General features: G+C 42.9%; 1 protein-coding gene across 3 annotated transcripts in view; it reads right to left on the bottom strand.

Moving 5' to 3' along the window:
- Positions 1-21,468, bottom strand: part of afg1lb (AFG1 like ATPase b) — a 50,594-nt gene extending 29,126 nt beyond the window's left edge. For 2 of the 3 annotated variants that reach the window (XM_007892891.2, XM_007892892.2), the window contains exons 1-7: positions 21,283-21,468; positions 12,324-12,550; positions 10,243-10,294; positions 8,542-8,643; positions 8,103-8,233; positions 4,694-4,793; positions 2,187-2,245 (exon numbers count right to left, since the gene is read on the bottom strand). In XM_007892891.2, coding sequence (XP_007891082.1) covers positions 2,187-2,245; positions 4,694-4,793; positions 8,103-8,233; positions 8,542-8,643; positions 10,243-10,294; positions 12,324-12,550; positions 21,283-21,388 — 777 coding nt within the window. In that variant the 5' untranslated portion in view covers positions 21,389-21,468. The remainder of the gene's footprint in view (positions 1-2,186; positions 2,246-4,693; positions 4,794-8,102; positions 8,234-8,541; positions 8,644-10,242; positions 10,295-12,323; positions 12,551-21,282) is intronic. The other variant, XM_007892893.2, reaches the window with a different exon arrangement.
- Positions 21,469-25,888: the final 4,420 nt, after the last annotated feature.

The following is a 25,888-nucleotide window of genomic DNA, read 5'->3' as shown; positions in this document are numbered from 1 at the left end:
CCCCATCCTCACCTGGTTCTACTGGCTCCCCATTCCCCAGAGGATAGAGTTTGAAATCCTCATCCTCGCTTCAAGATCCTCCACAGCCTTGCCCCTCCCTACCTCTGTAACCTGCTGACCCCATATCAACCTCTGCTCAGCAAGCTGTGGCTTGTCCCCCGTCTGGCCCGCCACACCAACGGCATTCGGGCCTTCAGCCTTTCTGCCCCCACCCTATGGAACTCCATCCCACATTCCTTTCTCCTCGCTCCCTCCCTTGACTCCTTCAAGACATGTCTCAAAACCTTCCTCTTCAACCGAGCCTTCGGCCACCCTCCTACCCTCTCTGCCCTCCACCCTCCTTGATCCTAACCCACAGTTTGGGTCCAAATCCATTACAGTCCAGCACCTTGGGACGTCTCCTGACATGAAAGGCGTTATACAAATGTAATTTTGCATTGTTAATACCTCTGTATTCATCCTATCACCCTCAGTTGTGAGGTCTGCCTATGATCACTAATCCATTTCTGCTATAATTGAAAACATTCTGCTTATTACATCCTCGATTCAGTGCTCAACCTAAGTATATTCAAACTCAGGCAAGAGGAGGACAAGGCGAGGTTCAGATTCAAGCCCAAAATCTTTTAGCATGCAATTGCAGTATTCCACCACTAGAGGAAGCTGCTTTCTATCCCCCCTCCCTGTTCAAGACTTCTTTACCAATGCAACTCTCTCTCATCAGCCAAACTGAAGACTGAAGTCAAAGGTAGCAAGTTAATCCATTTCATGTTTTTTCCCTGCTGTTCTATCAAAGCTTTACAGCACTAACCATCTGGTTGACATCACAATAAATTTGAAATTTACAAAACCAGGTGTCAGATTGGAGTGTCAACCAGCCTTAGACTAATAATAATAATAATCCTTGAATTTGATATAGCGCTTTTCACGTCGGGAGGGCGTCCCAAAGCGCTTCACAGAACACACTATAAAGTGAATTGACTGTATATTTGTGGGCGAACGCGGCAGCCAATTGGGCACAGCAATGTCCCACAAACAGTCGTAGATTGAAAATGACCAATTTTGTTATTATTTTTGGAGGGATTATTATTAGACTACATCTTATGGACATAGATATAGTAAAATGATTGCCTTAACTTCCAATATTATATTGCTATTATGTTGCTGTATGAAGCTAACAATACTTAGATCAGCATTTTGTGCGCACAGAGAACACAAAATATTGCATTGCTCAACCCTTACAGAGGCTATTTCAACAAAATAATCTCAAACCAGGTAACAAAGAAAGATAAGACCTCTCAACCTACAGAGTGTTGTGTTATTTAGAGCACAGTATACCTACTTACATTTTGTCTCCTTCCTTAATGGCAAATTTATGTCTCTACACCAAGCACCATTCCACTAGCTGGAAACCTACCCCATAAATTAATTTAAGCATAGAATAGTTACTTCTTATATTCTGGTAAAGATTTTTTTAGTTTGAGATTATTTTAGCTTGAAATTAATGTCTCTTTTCCTTTAAGTAGAATCAGTATTTTTACACTTCCAGTCGCCATGTTTTTGTTTAAAGAAATTTCAAACTTGAGTTATACCTCCTTTTAAAAAATTTTACACTAAGAACAAATTTAGCTGACTCGTTTTCTCCTCATAGTTATTGATTTGAGACTTGAACAACAAAATGCAGTAAGAGCAGTTTTTACATAAACCCGGTGAACTAGTGAGGGTTAACCCCCTTTCTCTATGAATCACACCAGTCAATTTGCACTTAAAAGACAAAAAACCTCAAACACTCTTGGGAAGAACAGATCTGGTGCACTTTGGCTCTGGCACAAAAGGAGTGCAGAAATAGAATTGCATTCAGATGCATTTCTACACTTGGAGATATTACTTGGAGACGACAATTTGTCTGTGACACCATATTCGCTGCTGGCTATTTTGAAAAGACAAACTGTCCATAGCTTGGGAGGTAAGAAAAAAATACCAAGCTGCTTGCTGTGTGCCCACTCGAAATTGTACGGACCTGCCATTGTTAGATTCTCCTTTTCTAACACAGCGATTCCATTAGCAGCATCCATGGGGTAATTATGAGAAGCATTCTCCTTGAAGGCAAGATCAAAGGAATCTATGTAAACCTAGATTATCAATATTACAGTCAGAGTGAGAAAACATCAAAACATGACTTTCCTTACCTTCAGAACAGCAATGAATGGCACAAAGTTAGCCCTCTGAAGCCCATTTTTATAGAGGTCTGAAAGAGAAAATTGGTATCAGCTTTGCTACTTAGCTTGATAATAGTGTCTCTTCTTTTCCTCTGGCAAATACACCTTCCAACAATAGCAGATAATAGCAAGCACCAAAGACACAAAATTGATTCCTATTCTTGCAATACATCGGGTTTGTTAAATTGGCTGGTGATGCTAATGAAGGAAAATTGGGACCAGCATCAAAAAAGATCTGTAGAGACTTTCTGTGGCAAAAGAACTGCAGTGGGGGTTGCCAACATGTAACTATCATTTAAAAATAAAAATTTAAATGTATTGTTTTACTAACAGCACTGCCACTATACACACATTGGTCTAAATGCAATCATATTTTTTTAAAAAACAAGAAACAGATTAAAGATATTTTTAAAAAACAATTTGAGCTAATGCACTGCTAAAGCAAAACATGGATGAATGGTGTTTGCACACCTGCCTCTTCAGCTTTTCTGAGTGCAGAATCTCTTTTATAGCTTATTGCTAACAACCAGGCTTTCAACTACAAACATGACCAGTATCTTATTTGAATGAAGTGTGGTAACTCTGCTGTAAACAAAGAGGTGCAGAAACGTGGTGGATTTTTGTGGAAAAACTTCAGAATATAGTAATGCCGCCTACTTGGTTAAAACATTTAATCTTCTAGTATTTTAATGACATGAATCATAATTTTTCCAGTTGTTAAGACTGAATGATCAACAATATAAATCTGATGCTCCAAAGTATAGGTTTAGGATAGGTTAAGAAAACGAGCAGCATCATTCAAAAGTCCTTCAAACTGAACTCAGGATTTAACTTTCATTGAAACTACAGCCAAGCTTTGCACAACCAGAGACCAAGATTGTAAAATCTAAATCCAACTGTCTCTATTCTCAATTATATATGATTTCCAAACAACTGTTGAACAGGGCATGAAACAACTGTGTGACTTCACCTGTGCTAACAAGCATGATATAAAATGGCTGTAAGAATTATAATTACGTCCTGGGAGGACGTCCCAAACACTTCACAGGACATACATACAGAAAGTTTAGTGACTGTGTGTTTTGTGGACAAATGCAACAACCAATTTGGGCACAGATAGCTATAAAGTGAATGACCAATTTTATTTTGGGGTTTGTTGACCTGGAAACCAGAAGAATACTCCCTTCTCTTTCTGAATAGTGCCATGGGATCTTTAACGTCTACCTGAACAGGCAGACGGGACCTTAGTTTAACATCTCATCCGAAGGACGTCTATAAGTTCTTATAACGAAGTTTCTTAGTATAATAAACTGCTCCTTATGTCTTTTATAGAATAGTTTATCTAATTGAACCCAACTAATGGTATTGTTTGAAGAGCTCAAGCTTGCCAATTTAGAACATTTGTCATCTCTAAAATCTATATCAAGGTTAGATTCTGGACAATATCATATGGACACTGTTTCTCACTCAACGAATTGCGCTGGTAGGATTACTATACAAAAAGTGACAATAGGAAAAGTATGTCATGATTTTGCAATAAATTTAGTGTCATTTTACAACAAGGACAATAAAGTCATGCTAAATGTAATGTTGCATGTTGGTGCAGTCTCCTAAAGTGGAAGAATACAGGCTTGTGCCTGCAGTTATTACAAGTAGAGCTCCTTAGCTCAGCCATTCTACCAAGAGGTAGGTGCCAGGTGAGTAAAGTAGGTTGTGATTAGGAGAGTAAATCCAAACCCTGTTCCCTTTTTTGTGGAGTACAAAGCAAAATTAGCATGGGTTTGGGGGGGGGGGGGGGAATTTAAGCCCCTTATTCTTTTGACCCCGAAGCTGCTATGGGGTATAGCAAGGGACCATCTCAAGGTTTTTTTTAAAACTTGAAAAAAGTAATCTTATACTTATTTAGCCAGTTAGGTAAATTGCAATAAAAACAAAAGTTCTGATTCAAATCTTAATTTGACTCAAATCTCTGATTCAGTCTTAAAACCAGGCTGGACAAGACAACAGATACAAATCTCTCTGAGACACCAATTTATTGGGATTCAGGACAACATTATTTTGTTGGAGGAGGTGAGTGAAACAGAAATACATGAATTAATTTTGTTCATCACAGTACACATACTGTGTACACAGTTGTTGTTCAGTTCCTTTATCTACACATACTTATTGAGCAGAAAAACAAGTACTTTATTCTTAGGTGCCGAACAATATTGATCCTGAGCAGCTCTCCTGATTTTCCCTGCTCACTGTGAAGAGGTCCTCTGCTTGTCGGAGACTGCTAAAATTCTAACACCCTTCGTCGTTGAACTGAGCATTAGTGCTCCAACCTACTGTATCACCACACTATCGTTGATATAAATTACTTTCCGTGTTTGCCTTCAGTATAACATCCACTTTGTATGCCAAGGGTGCCAAATGAATCCAAGTTGTTAGTGTTGTGAAAGATGACAATTTTTCTAAAATTAGTTACGCCTTACCTTCAGGTGACCTGTTGGAGGTAGCCACGACTATAACACCATTTTGAAATAGATTTTCAAAAAGCTGCTTCAGTATCATGGCATCAGCAATATCAGTAACCTTAATAAACAGAATAAAAATCAAAACCCAATTCAACCTAAATTGAATTTAGAAACAATATAGCTTGTGTAGTTGAAGTAAAAAACCTAGATATCAAAGAAAATCAATCTAATCATCATTACAAGGAAATGGGATAACCCATCAGGGCAAATTATAGTGCAATACGGTCTTCCATCCACACTACCTCTTCATTACTGAACCAGTTATTTTCTGAAGGATGCTCAAGTGACTCAGTTTGGAAAAGTACATAGCTATTTGGAAGGGGCAATTAATTTGAAAGACTAGAAACCAGCACAAGGTTTACATTTCTACCCCTTTTTTTTTAACCGGAGGGATTCTTTCAGGTGCCTAAAGATGGACCAAAACTCTTGTTATCGCAATAAAAAAAGTGATCAGTATACTAGAAATTTACAAACTTGGACTTTAGTGATTTAACAACAGAAGGGTAAATATTTGGGCATAAATGATTTATGAAAAACAAGAGTGAAAGAATAACGACAGGGTTATACCACTCCTGAGTGCTCAGACAAACGATTTACGTTGGTCTAAAGACTAATTCTGTAGAATCAATCGCCTGGAAGCACTGTATAGATTAATAAATCCCATTGTTATAACTTATTCACTGCACTTCTTTCCTAAAGGATTTCACTGTCTGGACAAGGAAGCCTTATGGAAAGGTTTTTTTAAAGTTTCTTCATAGCAAGTTCTTTTCTGATATCTACTTGTGTTGTACAGGATTTCTAATTCCAACAGCAACATAGGCACCCTTCACGCCAGCCAGCTTCTCGGAGAGCTTAAACAAATTCTAAATGATGGTGTCTGTTGTTACTTCTTCTGACAATGATCATGCATCTTAATGTCATGACTGTTTTTTTTTAATAATACACAAGTGCCTGATTAAGAAAAAAAGTATTAAAAAAAACTAAGTGCCTTTCAAGCAAACAAACCCTGATTATCACTTTCCTGCAGAATTCACAACAGAGACTAGTCATACATTTTATTAGACGTCTCAATGCCGGGATAAGGCGCTGTAACAAATGCAAGGATTATTATTATTATTATAACAACTAAATATTGCTTTAACATTTTATTGTAAAACTAGCCTATTTGGCAGCATTTGGGAATGTGGGTCTTGATGTTTAACATCAACAACTAAACAGTTTTTGAATAACAACCAATTGCTGAGGCAAGAGTCACATTGTACGTGAGTGCCAGTTTATGAATCCTTTGATCTTGTACCCTTACTTATACAGCTCAAGAAGAGAAGTGCAATTGTACAGTCTAAGCAAGCAAAAGACAATACCAGAAGCATTTTCCCAACTGCAGCTCTTTCAGTACACAGTATTCATTACAAATAAGCAGAAAAGGAAGACTACAAATTACAGTTAATGCTGGTCTGCTAATAAGGAGAATAGAGACATTTCATTAGCATTTAAGAGAAAAGATTTTTATGACCTACAGTTGCTTCCATTATGACTCACTTAGCAAAAGAGGGGGAAAAAAGCCGAATACTAAAATTTACATGCGTAAGTGCTTGAGACTCAGTCATCCTTGATTGGTGTAGCTCTTTGTAATGCATGCTAAACATGAACATGTGTTTTCAGTAATTAGTATCAGCATGAAAGCAAGGGCTCGCTTTTACTGGAGACTTTGAAAGCACTGTACTCTTTACAAAAAGAACCTTCTTGAAAGTTTTGAAAGAGTTTAAAGTTGGTTGCTATCTGACAGATATCAGATACCTTTGCCTGTTAAGCATTAATTAATAATTACCTTCTTTTATATAAAAAATAGGTCTGGTGATAGTGAAATAAGATCAAAAGCTCATGCAGTCATTAGCAAAGCTTTGCAGTAGTGTGGTTTACTGTAAATGTTCTTTCAAAGCATCAAACAGAGCTGGATTAAGGAATGGTGTTTGCTTTGTATTTTCTGAATTCACTGTTATCATTCTACAGCATCCAGAATTACAGTGAATAATCTGTATAATGCTAAAGGCATACATGAGAATGCCTTTCCAATATAATGCTAATTATGAAGTAAAGTAAAAAAATCGACAACTAAATAGTTGTTTTACATAGATTTTGAATAAATGAAATAAGAATTCCTTTTTAAAAATGGTGCTAAAATACTGTTGCAGGGATTAAGAGGATCCCCACCTATTACACCAATTATCGCTATCTACAGCGACTGTAGTTGTTGTGAAATCGACACCATACTGTAACTATTCTTTCCCATCCAAAGATATTTCTGGCACCAAACCAACAGTGTTACAACAATATTATGAGAAAAATATATAGAAGAGGAGTGTACATCTTTTCACAGAATAAACTGGAACACCTCAAGTTTCCTTTGAGAATTTTTTTTAACCAATCGATTTTTCAACAAAATTTTTCAACGAACTTGCATTTGATATAACTTTCTCAACAAAAAAAAACTCTATCTTCTAGGTTTTTTTTTCAGTTTCCAGTTATACGCACATTGCAATCCCGCTGATTGATGTGCAAATCCTGCAGTCACAGGCAACCTCTGAGCCTCATGACAGTGGTCAGATAACCTCAGCACAGCAGTGTACAAATATGATGTGTTTCATGATGCATTCTTTGAACTTAAGTTATTGGTGTCGGAATCGCTCATATTTATTGCTAGTGACGCAAGAATGAAGGATCTGTTTGGAGTTCTGCTATGGAAAATGTTGTGGTGCTCTCTGATTATGTTTTAAGAGCTTTTAGATGTCCTCTCAATGTCCAAGACCAATATAAATGTAAATTATACTGTATTGTTCAATATGGGCAGAAAACACAAATCAACGACTGATTTTTTACTAATTTTCACCAAATTTACTCGCTGAGTCCTGTAGCTCAGTGGCTGGAGCACTCGCCTCGCAAGAGACCTGGATTTGATTCCGGACAGGGCAAAACGTTGGGCAAGTTTCCTTACTCCACATGCCTCTGTTTACCGAGCAGTAAGTAGGAACCCAGTTGTTAGTCGGTTGGCAGATTGCTTTTCCGGAGGTAATAATTCCTTCAGTAAAAATAAAAATAATAAATCGTTTACTTTAATCCACAACTGTTTGTGGAACACTGTTGTGCGCAACTGGTTGCCATGTTTCGCCCACAAAATATACAGTCTATAGTATATTCTGATAAGCTCTTTTAGACGACTTGGAGACGTGATAAGACGCTATATCAAATGCAAGGATTTTTTTATTATAAATTTAGAAACAATAATCTCAGGACCAATATTTACAAAAATATCAGTCAATATCAGTTGATTAACAAGCAGGTTCATTGAATTTAAAATAAGTCTATTTACCTGAAACTCATCAAAACACAACAAGCAGACCTCCTCACTGATTTCTGCAGCTATAGGGGCTATCGGATCATAGGATTTAGCCATTAGGCCACGCTTCCTCTTTGGTAAGGTCTGCTTTAGTCGATGAATTCCTAATGAAAGAAAGTTTATGAAAAAAATGTTATGTAGAGAATCTATCCTCATGATTATGAAAGATGCCTGGAATCTGATAACAGGTGAACATATCATATATTCCTTTTTACTTTTCAGCTATTTTCTCACCATGAGAATTAAACGACATTGAAATAAAATTATTAGTTTCCCTTACTCTGCCACCACAATGAAATATAGCCACATGAGTGAGATACTGAGTGCTTATAAACTGCACTGCAGCACTTTCCAAGACATGGGGAGGGAGGGGAGAAAAAGTATTAAACATTCCTTTAAAAAACAAACTTACTTTTGTGTATATCTTGCATAAATCCATGAAAATGTACTCTGCTCTTCCTCTCAACTTCTGCATGAGAATAAAATAAGTCCATCATCATGGTCTTTCCTGTGCCTAAAATCACAAAAATACAAGGGAATTGGTATGGATTGAAAAGAACAACAAATTATATTTGTATAGCACCTTTCATGCTGGGAAGACATCCCAAGGCGCTGGACAGTCAGGGATTTGGACTTGAGCAAGGGTTTGGGATCAGGAGGGATGGAGGGTAGGGAGGATATGGGTAGGAGGATGGCCGAAGGTGCAGTCGATGAGGAGGGTCTTGAGACGTGCCTTCAATAATAATCCTTGCATTTGATATAGCACTTTTCACTTTGGGAGGACGTCCCAAAGCGCTTCACAGAACACACTGTAAAGCGAATTGACTGTATAATGTCCCACAAACAGTCGTAGATTGAAAATGACCAATTTATTATTGTTTTTGGTTTTGGAGGGATTATTATTAGGCGTATGGAGTAACGAAACTTGCCCAAGGTTTCGCCCTGCCTGGAATTGAACTCAGGTCTCTCACTTGCAAAGCGAGTGCTCTAACCACTGAGCTACAGGTCTCCACTGTAGCTCAAGGAAGCAAGGGAGGGAGCGAGGTGAAGGGACTGTGGGATGGAGTTCCAAAAGCATGGGGCAGAGGTGCTAAAGGCCCGACTGTCGATGGTTGGGCAGGCTGGAGCCTGCTGAGCGGAAGGAGCAGATGGGTTGATATGGCAAAATAGCAAGAAATATTTCCTTTTCTCGTTGATAATGCTTTCTTTAAGCATTGTCATTTTTCACAATCTTTTCCAGGCAGTAAGTAGCACAGCAATGCTTTCAGGAATGAGTTGACCATTGCTGGATTAGTCCACTCTGACTTACACCTCACGCCTCTACCCATCCCCTTTGCTCAGCTGGCTCTGGGCTTCTGCACTCCCGTTGTCCTCTCTGCTCCACCATCAGCGAGTGTGCTTTCAACAACTCGGCCCCTAAACTCTCTGCCTCAATCCCTCTGCCTTACCCCTTTGCCTATCTTCAGATTGCACCTGAAGACCTTCCTCTTAGACCGTAACTTTGGTCACCTCCTTTCTCCCCCTGTCTCCATGTCAAGGTCTACCACTCTTAAGCACTCTGAGATACTATTCTGCGAGAAGGGTGCTACATAAATTCAACTTCTTGTTGTTCCTCACAAAACACAAATTGTCAGTGATATAGCTCCTTTCGTATCATAAAGTTGTCCCAAGATGCTTTTGGCTGTGTACCCGAGCTGGGGGTTGGAGCCGAGAGGGGAAGGATGTGGTTAAAAAGGTAAGTCTCAATCCATAATATCACCATTATGTCACATGTCAAACACTCCATTGTGTTTTAGCAGTTTGTGATTGCCATCAGCACTTTACCTCCCTTCACACCACACCCCCCACAAAAAAAATAGGTGGGATACAGCATATAATAAATCGGTTTGGAAATGGGAAAACAAAATAATTAACAGCCGTGTTAACAGAGTGTAACAATGGGAATATCAAATGCAAGGATAATCCTTGCATTTCATATAGTGCCTTATCACGTCTTCTAGAGTCTCAAAGCGCTTCACAGAATATACCGTAAATTGAATTGACTATATTTTGTGGGTGAAACGATACATTTTAATATACCAAGGTATAGAATGAGTTACCTCAAACAACTTACCAACACCTCCATACACATATAGGCCTTTGGGAGGTTGTGATCTTGGTAATAACTACGAAAATAAACAAATATTGCTTTCAGAGTTGATAAGCAAAATCAACAGTAAATATACTACACTTATTAATAATAATAATCCTTGCATTTGATATAGCGCTTTTCACGTCAGGAGGACGTCCCAAAGCGCTTCACAGAACACACTGTAAAGTGAAGTGACTGTATATTTGTGGGCGAACGCGGCAGCCAATTGCGCACAGCAATGTCCCACAAACAGTCGGGGATTGAAAATGACCAATTTATTATTGTTTTGGGTTTTGGAGGGAATATTATTAGGTGTGTGGAGTAAGGAAACTTGCCCAAGGTTTCGCCCTGACCTGCCGGGGATTGAACTCAGGTATCTCACTTGCAAAGCGAGTGCTCTAACCACTGAGCTACAGGACTCCACTCTACTTAATGTAGATTCTGCAAAGCACCACTAAGGTTCAAAAGAATGGAAGATAGAAATCCAGTTGTACAAGTATGTTAAGCCCAGGTTAGCTTTTAAAGACCCGTTGATTGGAGTAAGGAAAATAGAGAGGTAAGGAGTTCACGGATGTAAGAATTCACTTAAGACTTGGTGAGATAGTGAGACAAGATTAAGGGAGTGATAAGGAATGGGAACACTCAGTGGACTTTTCCATTCTTTGTCTAAAGACATTCTGCTGTGCCCCATCACTGTACCACTGCCCTGACTGACAGTCAGCTAATTCAGCACAGAGGTTTTTTTTATTTTAACTGTTTCCAAATTTAGAATTCTCAGAATATCACATTTTTTTAAGAAAAAAAACTGAATGGCACCAATTTTCATCTCCACAGGTTTCCTTTTGAGTTTCAGATGTGTGAATACAGATAAGGTGCAGGCTGGGTGAAAACAGAAAAAAAATGGTCCAGAGACTGATTAGAAACCTCACGAAAGCTAATAAAAACAAAAATATAGGTCGTACCTAAGCATAATGTGTGTCAAGATCAATTTTTCTCTTTTTAAAACAAATAGTATGTCCAATACTTTTTCAATTTTCTCCCCACTACAGTGGCATATACCCCTGCTGTTAGTCCCCAGCCTCTTCATGTTGGGATGTGGTTCCACAAGCACTGGTTGCCCTCCTATCGCCTGCCCAAGTGGCTGTTTTTCATGTTAGTCTTCCAGTGAATGTTAGCCTTGCCATTGAGTGTTAGCCTCGCCAGTGAGTGTTGTGGACATCACAGCCGAGCTCTTCTTGCCCAGTAGCCACTCACACACTACAGGTAGTGGGTATTGTAGAGGGACCAGGAGCAGGCATCCCAGCTGGTGCTCCTCGTCCTAACCCTGGGAGGACTGGTGCCATTTACCCTCTATATTGCAACTATGACCTGTAAACAGCATGGACCAAGAGTTATGCAGCTCTATCATTTTTGGGGGGGTTGGCAAGTGACTGACACACACAGAAACCCATCAGCATGATTGAGTATCCAAACCAGGTAGAGTTCCACATTTCTGTGCAACTACACATGGAAATGTCTCTGTATCTGGAAGGAATCTAATTCTCTCCTTGGAGGGGCATACCCTGCTTAGCTAATTCTGGAGAGTATTCAGTGCAGGTTGGCAAGAGCTGAGATTCGGCAAACCCTGAGCGTGTGTTTGGGTACTATTAGAGCTAAAACTGCCCATCTTACCATTGAAAGTACTGTCTGGCAGACTTCCCACTGCTTGTCCAGTTAGACCACTTACCGATTAGGACTCTGGCTTGCTGGGTGAGCAAGAGCCGAATGGGAAGAATCGCTACTCCCATGTCTTGTCTGGTCTACCCCTCCAAGTCCTGCCAAAGAGCCAGGCTGGCTGGTCTATCATCAGCAGTACCCTGGAGTACTGCAGACTCCCCTACCAGCTTTACAAAGTATTGATTCAATTCCAACATTCCATTGCCATGCACATCACCTTGGAGCCAGCTCACTTACCTACCCCCACCCCTCCAGGAGAATTGTACATCCACTATTCTATTCTAACCACTACACTATCAGGACTGTCGATCAAAATGTTTTTTTGATAGCTCAGCCTTTAACCTCACCTTTGACAATAAATTTTTCGGACCGGCGTTATATCCTTTAACTACTTCGTGAAGCTTCTGGAAACATAGAAGAACCCTTTTTTGTTGCTCATCATTGTTTATTTTTCCCTGTGCGGTCAGTGTCTCATAATGCCCCAGAGGGCCTCCAGTACTTGGTGCAGAAGTGGAATCTTGTGGAGAAAGCCCAGTCTGAGTTGCAGTGCTATCTTTTGCGTAAAGAGTGTAAGCTGAAACAAATCACAAAGAAAACCAATGACTTGAAACTTTAAGGCTTTGACACTGACAATAGTGAGCTGTATGTGCTGTACCATGAATAGATAGCCTCTGTAAGTCACCTCTTCAAATTAGCTTGTTCATCTTAATGCCTAGAGCAGAACATGCTCTCTTCCTTTATTAATATTCAATCACAGTTTCTGCTGATGCTTAAACCTCTTCTGACTTTCTTCTTTTATAGCTTTCAAAAGTCACTGCTGGGTTTAAGCACCAGCAGAGACCTCACCACTGTCACGAACCTGATGAAGGGGCGTTTCGTTGACACCCTGCAATGTTATTTGAATGTCCCCTGTGGGTATCATCAATCAGAACTAACTGTGCTCAATTGAGCTTAAACTTACATCATTCAGCCAGTGATTAAATTCATATTAATGTGTGTATCAACACACAGCTGCTGCAATACAGTAAAATCAACTGAGTATCTATACTGCAACATCGACATTGAAATACTGAAAACAGTTATTGCAGAACATAGGGAATCCATAATGCATCAAAATTCAGGATGAAATACGTACTGTTGTGTAGCTTTTGAGAACTATACCCTTACATTTGTGGTAAAAGTATCCTTACCTTCTCCTCTGCATCTAATTTCAAATGTTTCTTTTTAAACTCACTGTTCAGCAGTTAGCTTATTGAAGACTTACCAGTTTGACTGCTTTTGCCACCACCCCCACCAATACTCCTAGAGCCCTCCAAGCCTTTGTAAAGTGTTCTGAGATGTTCTCCTGACATGAAAGGTGCTATCTATGCAAGTATAAATTGTTGTATCTTCCTGGTCCAAACTGTGCCTTGGTCGGGTTGCCAAGATTTGGAGAAAGGAGAGGGGCAAAATACAACATAATTTTGCTCAACTACTTTCAGTACAGTGTAAAAAAACATAATTTTGCAATAGCCCAGCTTCACACGGTTACCCATGTTGGGCCTGCTCGCCTTATAATCAAGGAGCCTTTGAGGTGGGCAAGCTGAAGTTTTCAAGATTATGAAGGGAATCAACAAAGCTGATCCACAGAAATTGTTCACTGCAGCGAAAGGTTCAAATTCCAGGGATCACAAGTACAACATGAGGAATAAGGAGGGGAGTCAGGCGGATTTTTGTTAAAATACACAAAGGATAAGAGAATGTGGAACAAGTTATCAATGAGAGTCATTGAAGCAGATAGTATAAATGGATTCAAGAGGCAATTAGACGTGTTTCTGGATAAAGAAGGGATTGAGGGATATGGTGAGAAGGCAGATAGCCGTGGTTGAAAACTAACAAAAAGGCTTGTTGGGCCCAATGGCCTTTTCCACCATTAAAACACCTTTGCTTCTAAAGATTTTTTATTTCTTTTTTAAAATACAGCTGGCCTCAACTAACCTAAATAAAAAAACTATGAAAGCACAATCAAAGCAGTTTCTCGCCTACCTTTGGTATGACGGGTTTTAGTATCAAATTTAACTAACATTCTGCGATTCTATAAGAAGCATTGGAACGAAAGCAGCAGTAGCTGGTATAGCAAAGCAACATCATAATGCCAATTGACAACAGAGTCACCCATAAATGTGCTGGATTACATAATCGGCCCAAACCTACCTCAGCCTTGAAAAATTGTTAATCAAAATCCTTCAACTGCTAATCAGATTTCAAGTAGGTTCAGCAGTACCGTTAATCAAGTCCAAAAATTATTTGGAGCCCATAGCCCAATGAATACATTAGCATCTGAATAGTCTTGACCTTTGCGTTAATCCTTTAATCCCTTCTCACCTAGTTTGCAACATTTCTACAACACTCTTCCTTTATTTATTTCAGTAAAGTACATTTACGTGTCTACATGTTTACTTCCACACAATTTTTTAGTTGTTTCTACTCGTATTTATTTTAAGAAGCCTCTTATTATAATGTGCCTTCTGCTAGCTTCTCTCTCCCCTAGAAATCATTCAAATAGGATCCTTGAGGGGCCCCTCTGTGAGCAATGAAGAGTGGTGAGAACAAGTGCCTTACTTGAGAGCTCAGTAAAACATATGTCAGAATGAGTTGGTCTCCCTATGCTGGGTAAGAGATCACACTACTCAGCAACCATCCCCCTCTCTGTGTACTGGAGGTTCAATTTTTTTCTCTTTCTTTCTTTTCTCTTTCTTTCCTTTCTAAGACAGACAGCACAATATAAATTCAGAAGTATACTGAAAAGACCTCAGTAGAACTTGTAGCTATGATTTCTTAAGTATTGGAATAAGCTAAACAAAGAGCAGCAACAAGGATTTCACGTGTGAGCTACCTGAAAGCAGTGGCTGAACTCTGCATATCACTGAAAGGCATAATAAGGTCAAGAAAAGCCACTCAATTCATTATTGTTACTACTCGGCCTTTTGAGGATCTTAAAATTTCTCTAAAGTTCATATCTTTAAGGGATGAAGTTATTCACCGAGTCACCAGGAGATATTTCAAGTCGGTTCATAACTATTTTAAATAACTTGAAACAGGATAAGGGTCATTGCTATGAAGCAAAATGAAGAAATGCAGGATTCCTAAACCTATGTCTGTCTTCAGAAAAAGTAAATGTTTCCAACTACTGTAGTGAGCAATCAACAGCAAAATGAAAAATGTGAATATCTATTTAGTCGTGCACAAATACTGTACATTTCTGTTTTTTCAAGAGCACACATATTCAATGTATTCCAGGGCCCTGCTGATGATAGCACAGGTCCTGCAAGGGCAACCCTGTCACTGGGGGCAGGGAGTCATCCCCATCAGCTCCTGTTAACCATGCAAGCCAACACCCTACCAGTTAGGGTGTCCTAGCTGGACAAGCAGCGGGAAAGCTTGCTGGACTGCAATATCAATGTAAGCTATGCAGTTTTAGCTGGTTCGACTCTTGCAGTACCCCAATGCACACTCTGGAGTCTCCAAGCCTTGGCTCTTGCCAACCTGCGCCTAATACTTTCCGGAATTAGGTGAGCAGGATGTGTCCCTCCAGGAAAAGAGTGCGCATTCCATTCCAACAATCTATCTCTGGGATTTCCACATGCAGGTGGGATGCATATAAATCTCAGCTTGGTTTGGATACTCTTAAGTATCATGACGGGTTTCTGCATGTGTCAGACACCCAGCTGACCCAAAAAAATTTAAATGGATAATTATGCTGAAGTGTTGCTTTAGGATACAGCATTTGATTCTGCATTGGAATGAAAGTGAAGAGGAGAGAACAGCATTCCATTTCGTTTTGATGCAGAAACATTTGAGAAAAATCTTAATATTGAAAGAACCTATTTCTGTTCCTTGGTAGGATAAATATCAAGATATTTAAAATTGTTATGAAGTGACTTTAAATATCTCCTTGTGACTCAGTGAGTAAATGCATCCCATAAAAATATGAACTTTAGAGAAATTTTGCTTGTAAGATCCTGCAATTAATTTAATTAATTTAATCTCCATCTAGGGTCTTTAAACATTTCGTCTTCAATGACAGAGATCATGATTAGATGCTGTATCGGTGTGTAAATCATTAAGGAAATAGAAAGTGAGGTACTGTAAACTAAAAACCCAGGTAGGCGGACTCATGGGGGAGATCGGATCCAGGAAGCCGGAATTTTCAGCTAACTGTAATGACTATTGATAATATATATATACCTGAATTTTTCAGCACTGTGTTTTTTTAATGCGTGAATGTACTGTATGTTAAACTTAGTATCTTTTGCTCACTCACCAAAGCAGGCCTATATGAGGACACTGTGTAAGGCTGACCATTGTGTAGGCGAGCAAGGATTGTGAGTGGGAAACTGGCATCATGTGGGCTTTTCAGCACGGCGTGGGCGCAGTGGGAGAGTTGGGTTGGCAGGAATCTACACATGGGAAGGTGGAAATTTTTTGCCCAGGGATTTTTTTTTAAGAGTTTGTTTTCAGGACCAGTCCGGCTAGGTCTGAATTCCAGATAATAATAATAATAATCCTTGCATTTGATATAGCGCTTTTTACGTCTTCTAGACGTCCCATACCCAGAGTCTAATAAGCTTGGGAATTACTGTACTTTTTTCTTAAGCATAATACAAGATTTAGGAGCCACTAGGGCCAAAGTTTTCACATCTCTGATATAACCCTAAAAAGCAAAATTAAACTTGAGGTACAATGCAACATATGTACAATAATAATCCTTGCGTTTGATATCACGTCTTCTAGATGTCTCAACACAGAATATACTGTAAAGTGAATTGACCGTATGTTTTGTAGGCGAAAAGTGGTAGCCAATTGCATTCAGCAATGTCCCACAACCAAATGTGGATTAAGTGATCAAATAATTTTTTTTTATAAGGGATCCGCCCATCAACTAACAGCCGGGTTCTTACTTACTGCGAGGTAAACAGAGGCGTGTGGACTAAGGAAATATGCCCAACTTTTCGCTTATGAGCGAGTGCTCTAACCACTAAACTGCAGGACAATGACAGAAGCAGCCCCCACAGGGCCAGAGGGGAACATATTTATTTAAAAAATTAAAAAGATAAAGAGAAATAGCCAAAGCAGGTTTGTTTTCATATATCTTCCCCATCCTCTTGCAAGATGACTGGCAGCTGCTGAGGCCTTGGAGCATCCCTTCTGCCTATTCGGGGCAGATACATGATTTAGGAAGGCTTGACATGGGAAGAGGTGGGGGAGAATACCAGCATTGTATATTTTAAGACATTTGTAATCTGATGAAACAGTTTAAATCTCTAGTACACATGAAACCACAGAACCCCCACAATAGTTTCCAACTACATTCCACAGGTATTTGATTACACTTTTACAAACACGGGTAGTTTTTTAAATATATTTAAGAAAGGACATTCTTCACCAACTTCCAACCTTCTTCATCAACTTCCAACCACATGAATTCTTGGATCAATAAAAAAAATTGGAAGGTGATGTTGTTCACCTTCAGGCTAATTGTTCTGGATGGGATTTTAAAATCAATGTGCCTTACACAAGATTCACCCACAGCGATCCTGATGCAGCCATCAAGCTGCTGAATGACCAGCTCTCCACAACCTTCAATTCCTTGGCTCCCCCGAAATCCAGGGTTGTTTCCCAACCCACCTGCTCCCCCTAGTACAACAGTCATCTACGCTGACTCAAAATACAAACCCAGACCTTCAAGTGCAGATGGCAGAAATTCGGCCTCATGATTTCTCCACCAGCTATGCCTCGAGCACCTCCGCACCTAGCGCCTCTCCCTTTCACAGGCCAAAACTGACTTTTACTCCAAAGTTATCCTGGAGGCAAACAACAATCCCAAATCACTGTTTTCCACCGTCCATCAACTCCTCCGTGCAACCCCTTAAGCACTCTCTATACTCACATCTACCGCCAATTGTAAAGAGGTCCTAGACTTCTTCACCTCAAAGATCGAAAGCATCCGTTTGGCTGCATCGTCCTCCCCCCCACCCCCATGTCCCCTTCCACCCCACCCAGACTATACACACTGCCTTATCCCTCTACCACGGCTCCTGCTACTCCCCCCTCTTTGCAATCCTTTGCCTCCCTCCTCCCTTTCAACTACAATCACCCGGATAAAAGTTCACCACCTGCTGCCTCAACTCCCTCCCCTACCAGCTGCTGGTCACTCAACCCCCCCTCCTCTCTCCCAGCTGCCCGACATAGTCAATCAGTCTCTCTCCTCAGGCTCTGTTCCACTCCCCCTCAAAACAACAAAATTACATTTGAGTTACGGACCCGAGCTGAGGGTCGGGGTGGGGGAGGGGGGAGAGCAGGGGGGAAGCAAGGAAATCGAAAGCACGGTCGAAGAGGAGGGTCTTGAGGTGGGTCTCAAAGGTGACGAGGGAGGGGGCGAGACTGAGGGATGGAGTTCCAGAGGGTGGGGGCAGAGTGCCGGAAGGTCCGCCCGGTGTTAATGGGGCGAGCAAGGCGGGGGACGTGAAGCAGGCTGGAACCCGCTAAGTGGAGGGAGCGAACAGGGTTGTAGGGATTAGGAGGTCAGAGAGGTAGGGGGGAGCAAGACCTCTGTTATCACACCCCGCCTAAAAAATCTACCCTCGATCAATCTAATTTCTCACACTGCAGTCCCATTTCCAACCTTCTCTTACTTGCCAAAGTCCTGGAACGCATTGTTGCAGGTCAGCTTCGGTCACACCTCTCCCTCCACTCCCTCCTCGAGCCCCTGCAGTCTGGTTTTCGTCCAGCCCACAGCACAGAGACAGCGCTTGTCAAAGACACAAACAATGTCCTCTCTATCTGTGACCAGGGTTCCCTCTGCCTCCTCGTCCTCCTGGATCCCCCTGCCGCATTCGACACAGTCAACCACGCCATCCTCCTCCACCGCCTTTCCTCCCTCATTCACCTTAGGGGGCCACACTCACATAGTTTGAGTCCTACATAATCAAATACATCCATCTCATCTCAGCCAATGATTTCTCCTCCCGCCCCCACCCGGTCACCCAGGGCTCCATCCTTCGCCCGTTTCTTTTCTTCATCTACATGCTCCCTCTGGGTGATGTCATCAACAGACACGGGGTAAACTTCCACTTTGCGTCCTCCAGTACCAACTCCAGGTCCGTCGACGTTCTATATAGCACCCTCCACGCTGGACGGCATCTCAGAGCGCTTTACAGTAACAGATCCTGGGACCGAGCCGGGGGGAGGGGGAGGAAGATGACCAAAGGCGCAGTCGAAAAGAAAGGTCTTCAGCAGAGACCTGAAAATGGGAAGGGAGGGAGCAAGACGAAGGGAGTGAGGAAGGCAATTCCAGAGCCTCGGGGCATAGTGGCTGAAGGCACGGCCGCCGAGGGTAGAGCGGGGGACGAGGAGGAGGCCAGACCCAGAGGAACGAAGGCAACGGGTACTGTTTTGAGGAGAGAGGTCAGAGAGGTAGAAGGGCGCAGAGGAGTGCAGGGACTTGAATACAAGGGTGAGGATCTTGAAATCGATCCTCTCTGGGATAGGCAGTCAGTGCAGTCTGGCGAGGACTGGGGTGATCGGGGAGAGGAGTTTTGTGCGGGTCAGAAAGCGGGCGGCAGAGTTTTGAACGATTTGGATTTTATGGATGGTAGTGGATGGGAGACCGGTGAGGAGGGCGTTGGAGTAGTCCAGCCGAGAGGTGACAAAGGCATGGACCAGGATTTCAGCAGCTTTTGGGGAGAGATATTGGCAGAGGCAGGCGATGCGTCAGAGGTGGTAGAAGGCGGTGCTGGTGAGGGACCAGATGTGGGGGAGGAAGGATAAGTGGGGGTCGAACCTGATGCTTTAGGTTGCGTACGGGTTCGGAGAGTTTTAGGGGGAAGTTGGGTAGGTGGAGGAGGTGAGAGCCATGAGATTTTAGACGTTAATGAGCCAAAGAGTAACCATTCTGTTTTTAAGTTAAGACCGAGTAGAACTGTGGAAAATTTTCATATTGAGTCTTAATTTGGAAGCATTTTTTTAAAAAATAAGAACAGCAGAAAAGCAGTTTCCAAATTAAGCCTAAATGTAAGAATTTCCCACAAATCTGCAAGATGGTTAATTTTCAAGGCTCAGTAAATGACCTAACAGACAGAGACTAGATCAAACTTTAAACACCCAAACAATGTTCCTGGTGTAAAACTGCACACTACGCCTTCCCATAGCTGCTAATGCTGTGAAGGAACAAGAACTTGCATTTATATAGCACCCATAGGATATTGTCACAGGGATGGTGTTGAATGCGGAGCGGGGAGAAGATGACCATACTTGCAGCCGAAGAGTTAAGCTTTTAAGGTGGGATATAAAGACAGCACGGAAGGCTTTGTGGATGGTAGAGAGAAGTTGAAGGCGAGTGAAGTGGAGGAGTGCAGAGAGAGGGAGGTGAGGTGGGGGCTTGGGGGAGGGCGAGATGGAGGCCTAGGGAGGGGGATGAGGTGGAGGGTAGGGAGCGGGGGTAAGGTGGGGGTAGGGATGTGGGCAGGGGTGGGGGGGGGGCAAGATGAAGGGCGGGGGTGAGATGAAGGGTAGGGTGGGGGTGCGAGATGAGGATAGGGATGGTGGGGCAAAATGGAGTGTAGAGGGGGGCCGAGATGGAGTGTAGAGAGTGGGGGGCGAGATGGAGGGTAGGCAGGTGGTGGCGAGATAGAGGGTAGGCAGGGGGCGAGATGGAGGGTATGTGTTGGGCAAGGTGGAGGATAGAGAGGGGAGGGCGAGGTGGAGGGGTTGAGATGAAAGGTGGGGGAGGGGGGGTGAGATGGAGGGGGGGTGAGATGGAGGGGGGGTGAGATGGAGGGAGGGGGGTGAGATGGAGGTGGGGGGGAGATGGAGGGATGGAGAGGTAATGAGTTGGGGTGATACGGTTTGTAGGGGGGGGGAGAAAGTCACGGTGACTGTTGAAGAGCAGACCCCTCCCTCAGCCCATGTTACCTGCCCAGCCCCAGCCCCACCCCGTTAGTTACTCCTTTCCAGGTGTTTACGTCCAGTCGCTTCGAGGAGAAGACGGGGTGGTTGGAGACCGGAGAGGTGGGAGGCCCTGTGGGGCAGTAAGAGCCGCAGACACGCTGCAAATCTCAGTCTAAACAGCGGGGGCTGAAATCACTGGAGCCTGATGCAGTAGGCCGGGCCGGGCCGGGCCGCACCAACAGCACACACTGTGCTTCCTGGAGCTCCCGGCGCCGGCTTCAAACTCCTCCTTTAAAACATTACACCCCCCGCCCCTCCCCCCCCCGCCCCCGCCCGCCCCGGGGACACTCACACCTCGCTGCCCGCGCTGCCGCTCACCTCTGTACGGCGCCCGGCAAAGGCCTGGCGATAACCGGCTGTTTTCGATGTTTAAAACCCGAATCAGACGACCGACCGTAACCAGGGGCGACATGACAGCCGCCATCTTGTCCAACCCCTGAGATTGACAGCCTGACAGACCTGCCACCCCCGCTCACACACTAACTACACACTAACTACACCCACACACTAACTACACACTAACTACACCCACACACTAACTACACACTAACTACACCCACACACTAACTACACACTAACTACACCCACATACTAACTACACACTAACTACACCCACACACTAACTACACACTAACTACACCCACACACTAACTACACACTAACTACACCCACACACTAACTACACACTAACTACACCCACACACTAACTACACCCACACACTAACTACATCCACGCACTAACTACACCGCACTCCCACACACTAACTACACCCCACACCCACACACTAACTACACCCCTCCCACACACTAACTTCACCCACACACTAACTGCACCCCGTTCCCACACACTACACTCCGCACACTAACTACACCCGCTCCCACACACTAACTACACCCGCTCCCACACACTAACTACACCCGCTCCCACACACTAACTACGCCCGCTCCCACACACTAACTACACCCGCTCCCACACACTAACTACACCCGCTCCCACACACTAACTACACCCGCTCCCACACACTAACTACACCCGCTCCCACACACTAACTACGCCCCCCCACACACTAACTACCCCGCTCCCACACACTAACTATGCCCGCTCCCACACACTAACTACACCCGCTCCCACACACTAACTACACCCGCTCCCACACACTAACTACGCCCGCTCCCACACACTAACTACACCCGCTCCCACACACTAACTACGCCCGCTCCCACACACTAACTACACCCGCTCCCACACACTAACTACACCCGCTCCCACACACTAACTATGCCCGCTCCCACACACTAACTACACCCGCTCCCACACACTAACTACACCCCTCCCACACACTAACTACACCGCTCCACACACTAACTACGCCCGCTCCCACACACTAACTACCCCCGCCACACTCCACACACTAACTACGCCCACTCCCACACACTAACTACGCCCACTCCCACACACTAACTACGCCCGCTCCCACACACTAACTACACCCGCTCCCACACACTAACTACACCCGCTCCCACACACTAACTACACCCGCTCCCACACACTAACTACCCCGCTCCCACACACTAACTACGCCCGCTCCCACACACTAACTACGCCCGCTCCCACACACTAACTACGCCCGCTCCCACACACTAACTACGCCCGCTCCCACACACTAACTACGCCCCGCACACTAACTACGCCCGCTCCCACACACTAACTACGCCCGCTCCCACACACTAACTACACCCGCTCCCACACACTAACTACGCCCGCTCCCACACACTAACTACGCCCGCTCCCACACACTAACTACGCCCGCTCCCACACACTAACTACGCCCGCTCCCACACACTAACTACGCCCGCTCCCACACACTAACTACACCCGCTCCCACACACTAACTACACCCGCTCCCACACACTAACTACGCCCGCTCCCACACACTAACTACGCCCGCTCCCACACACTAACTACACCCACACATTACAGGGTCAAACGAGACACCCAGGTTCCTGACGGGCTTAGTGAGGTTGAGTGTGCAGCCGTGGAGGCTGACGCTGCCAGCGCCCGAGGTGCGGAGGCACTGGCGTGAGCCAATCAGGAGGGTCTCGGTCTTCAGTTGGAGAAAGTTGTCCCTCATCCAGGACTTGATGTCGGACAGGCAGTCGATCAGGACGCCAGTAGTGCTGGAGTTAAGGATGGAGGCAGAGAGATAGAGTGGGGTGTCATCCACATACATGTGGAAATTTACCCCATGTCTGCGGATGATGTCACCAAGGGCGAGCACGTAGAGGGTGAAGAGGAGGGGACCGAGGACAGAGCCCTGAGGAACACCGCACGAGACGGTGCCGGGCCTGGAGGAGAAGCCGTTTGCTTAGGCAGCGTGAAAGATAGGACCTGAACCAGCCAAGGACAAAACCTTGGAAGTTGAGGTGGGAGGAGAGGTGGTGGAGGAGGATTGAATGGTCCACAGTGTCAAAAGCAGCGGAGAGGTCGAGGAGGACGAGGAGGCAGAGGGAGCCCTGGTCACACATGGTCAGGATGTCACTTGTGACCTTGACTAGCCTGCACTCTCTCATGTACACTAACTACAGGTTGCTCTCACGCATACACTAACTGGAGACTGCTCTCACACACACACACTGCAAGCTTCCCTCTCTGCTGGGATCAGGGTGCTCTTTCACCATAGCAGCATGTCTTGAATAAGGGATTTTTTTTTAATTTGAAAAAAAATCCTCACCGTTAAGCAGAGTTTAAAGCATCTTGCAATTTGGTATACAATTCTGCATGGGGTCCAGTACAGATGTTGACTATTTTTTGTAAATATTGGGTTCAATTGTCCAATGGGTTAATAAACACTCACGTACTAATTACCTAGTAATAACCCTTACATTTTTTACTTAATTTCTTTCTCATTCTCAAAATCATTATTTTTTCCAGTTATGTTTTCTACTTTAAATGTCTCTCCTTTCCTGAAAGGATTTTGTTCTTGTTTTCCTTCAACTAGGTGAAGTTTTCACAGGTACCTGGTGTCTGGTACTTTCTCATGTGTACCTTTCTCATGTGTGACTGTTGAGAGTAAGTGCTGGCAGTGACTGTAGAAAGCATCCTGGTTTAGCCTAGCTTGAACTTGTCTTGAAACACGTGCATCTACAACAGAAAAGTTGTTTAATGATCAGGAGCCAGAACCATGACTGATATCTCCCTCTCTAAGTTGCAGAGAATTACATAGACTGATTTTTTTAAAATCAAAATATATATATTTATTTGTTAGTATATATTTACGCTTGTCTCAGACAGTATCAAACCCATTCCAGAAGATGCAACATGTTATTATCCATTTATGGAAAGCAAACAAACCCAGCACCTTGTGGCGTGTGGGGCTTGCCTCTGCGCACTCCACTTTGGTGAAGGGACCAAGGCTTCCCTACCTTGGCGTTCTGCCGCCCTTTGCATACACAGTTAGAAATGGGGTCTTTTCTACAGGGAGCTAGTCCTGGCTCCGCCATCATTTTGCAGGATGGTGAGCCTTTACCTCACTCCCTGCTGCTCCCCCATTTCTGGGGGGAGGCAGGCAGACATACTCCTTCATGCATGCATTACGTTTTCTCTTAAATACGTTGAAGATGGGATGCGAAACCAATTTTAATGCCTCTAATGCCACCCTGGTTGTACAGCACAGATTGGAGATCAAACATGAGACTTTCAAAGTCTGTATGGCTCAGCATTCTCACTGAATAAACTTGCTGAGCTTCTGGGGAACATTTTCAATTGATGAAACAAAGCTGCTAGCAAACTGCTCGATTTGTGCCCATTACCAGCTTACAGGGGCTTGGAATAATGTCAATTCCTTTGAAACATTGTGTTCTTCTTCATTCAGATTTGAAGTAAGATTGATGTTAATTTTCAAAGCTCACCATGCATTAACTACTAGTTTATGGACTCCGAACATTTTTTCAAATCAAGTATTCATTATTAGAACTGCACTTTCAAAGCTGTACTCTATCGTCCGAGTTATTCGCCAACTTCTTGGTTTCAATGGGTTCAATACATTATAAAGCTTGTTTTCACAAATGTTATATATTTAATACATGTAAGATTACAGAGATTTCTTTTATCCTTGGTACAGAATCCCTAAGACTTTCCACTCTAAGACAAATCTATTGAGTGTTGGTTCAGGGGTTGAAGCAAACAAAAAACGTCTGATGTGTACAGCAGAATACCAAAAAGTAGCTTCTTGGTACATTCAGTTATTCAAAGCCTTTTAAAAAAACAAATGTGTATGGAGGTAATATACATTTTAAGATGTACTATATAGCAATGGACACAGAATTAGAAAATATTCTGCATTTAAATATGACCTGTATATATAAATAACTAATGTATTGCCTTGACTATATGACTACTGCATTTGCCTACAAAAGCAGTGTAAATAAATGTTTTACTCACTACATGGCTGTTTCTGGGACATTGCTTTGTACAACTTTTCTGCATTTCATCCAGAAAACACACAGTCACTACTTTACAGTATATCCTGTGAAGCATTTTGTGACGTCTGGATGACGTGAAATGCAAATGCAAGGATAATTATTATTACTTTACACACAGGAATGCGATATTTCAAGTGTTAAGTAACACACTTCTCTACCCTTTCTCTTGTATGAAGCAAGTCCATTGACAGAAAGATTAAAAAACTTCCAAAATGGAGGTACGAGTTCATTGTAACTGCAAAAGGAAGTATGGCATGCAAATTAAAACTTGCCTTTGCCAAGTTTTATGAAATATGCTAATAATAATGCATTTGATATAGTGCCTTATTATATTTTTGTCAATATTTCAAAGGACCTCTCAGGATTTTACTGTAAGGTGTAGTTACTTTATATTTATAGGTGAACACGGCAGTCAATTTGCACATAACAATGCCCCACAAAA

Source organism: Callorhinchus milii, unplaced genomic scaffold (assembly GCF_018977255.1).
Source record: "Callorhinchus milii isolate IMCB2004 unplaced genomic scaffold, IMCB_Cmil_1.0 Scaffold3, whole genome shotgun sequence".
Lineage (NCBI taxonomy): Eukaryota > Metazoa > Chordata > Chondrichthyes > Chimaeriformes > Callorhinchidae > Callorhinchus > Callorhinchus milii.
Note: the sequence above shows the minus strand (reverse complement) of the source record. Positions and strands in the feature narration are given on the sequence as shown.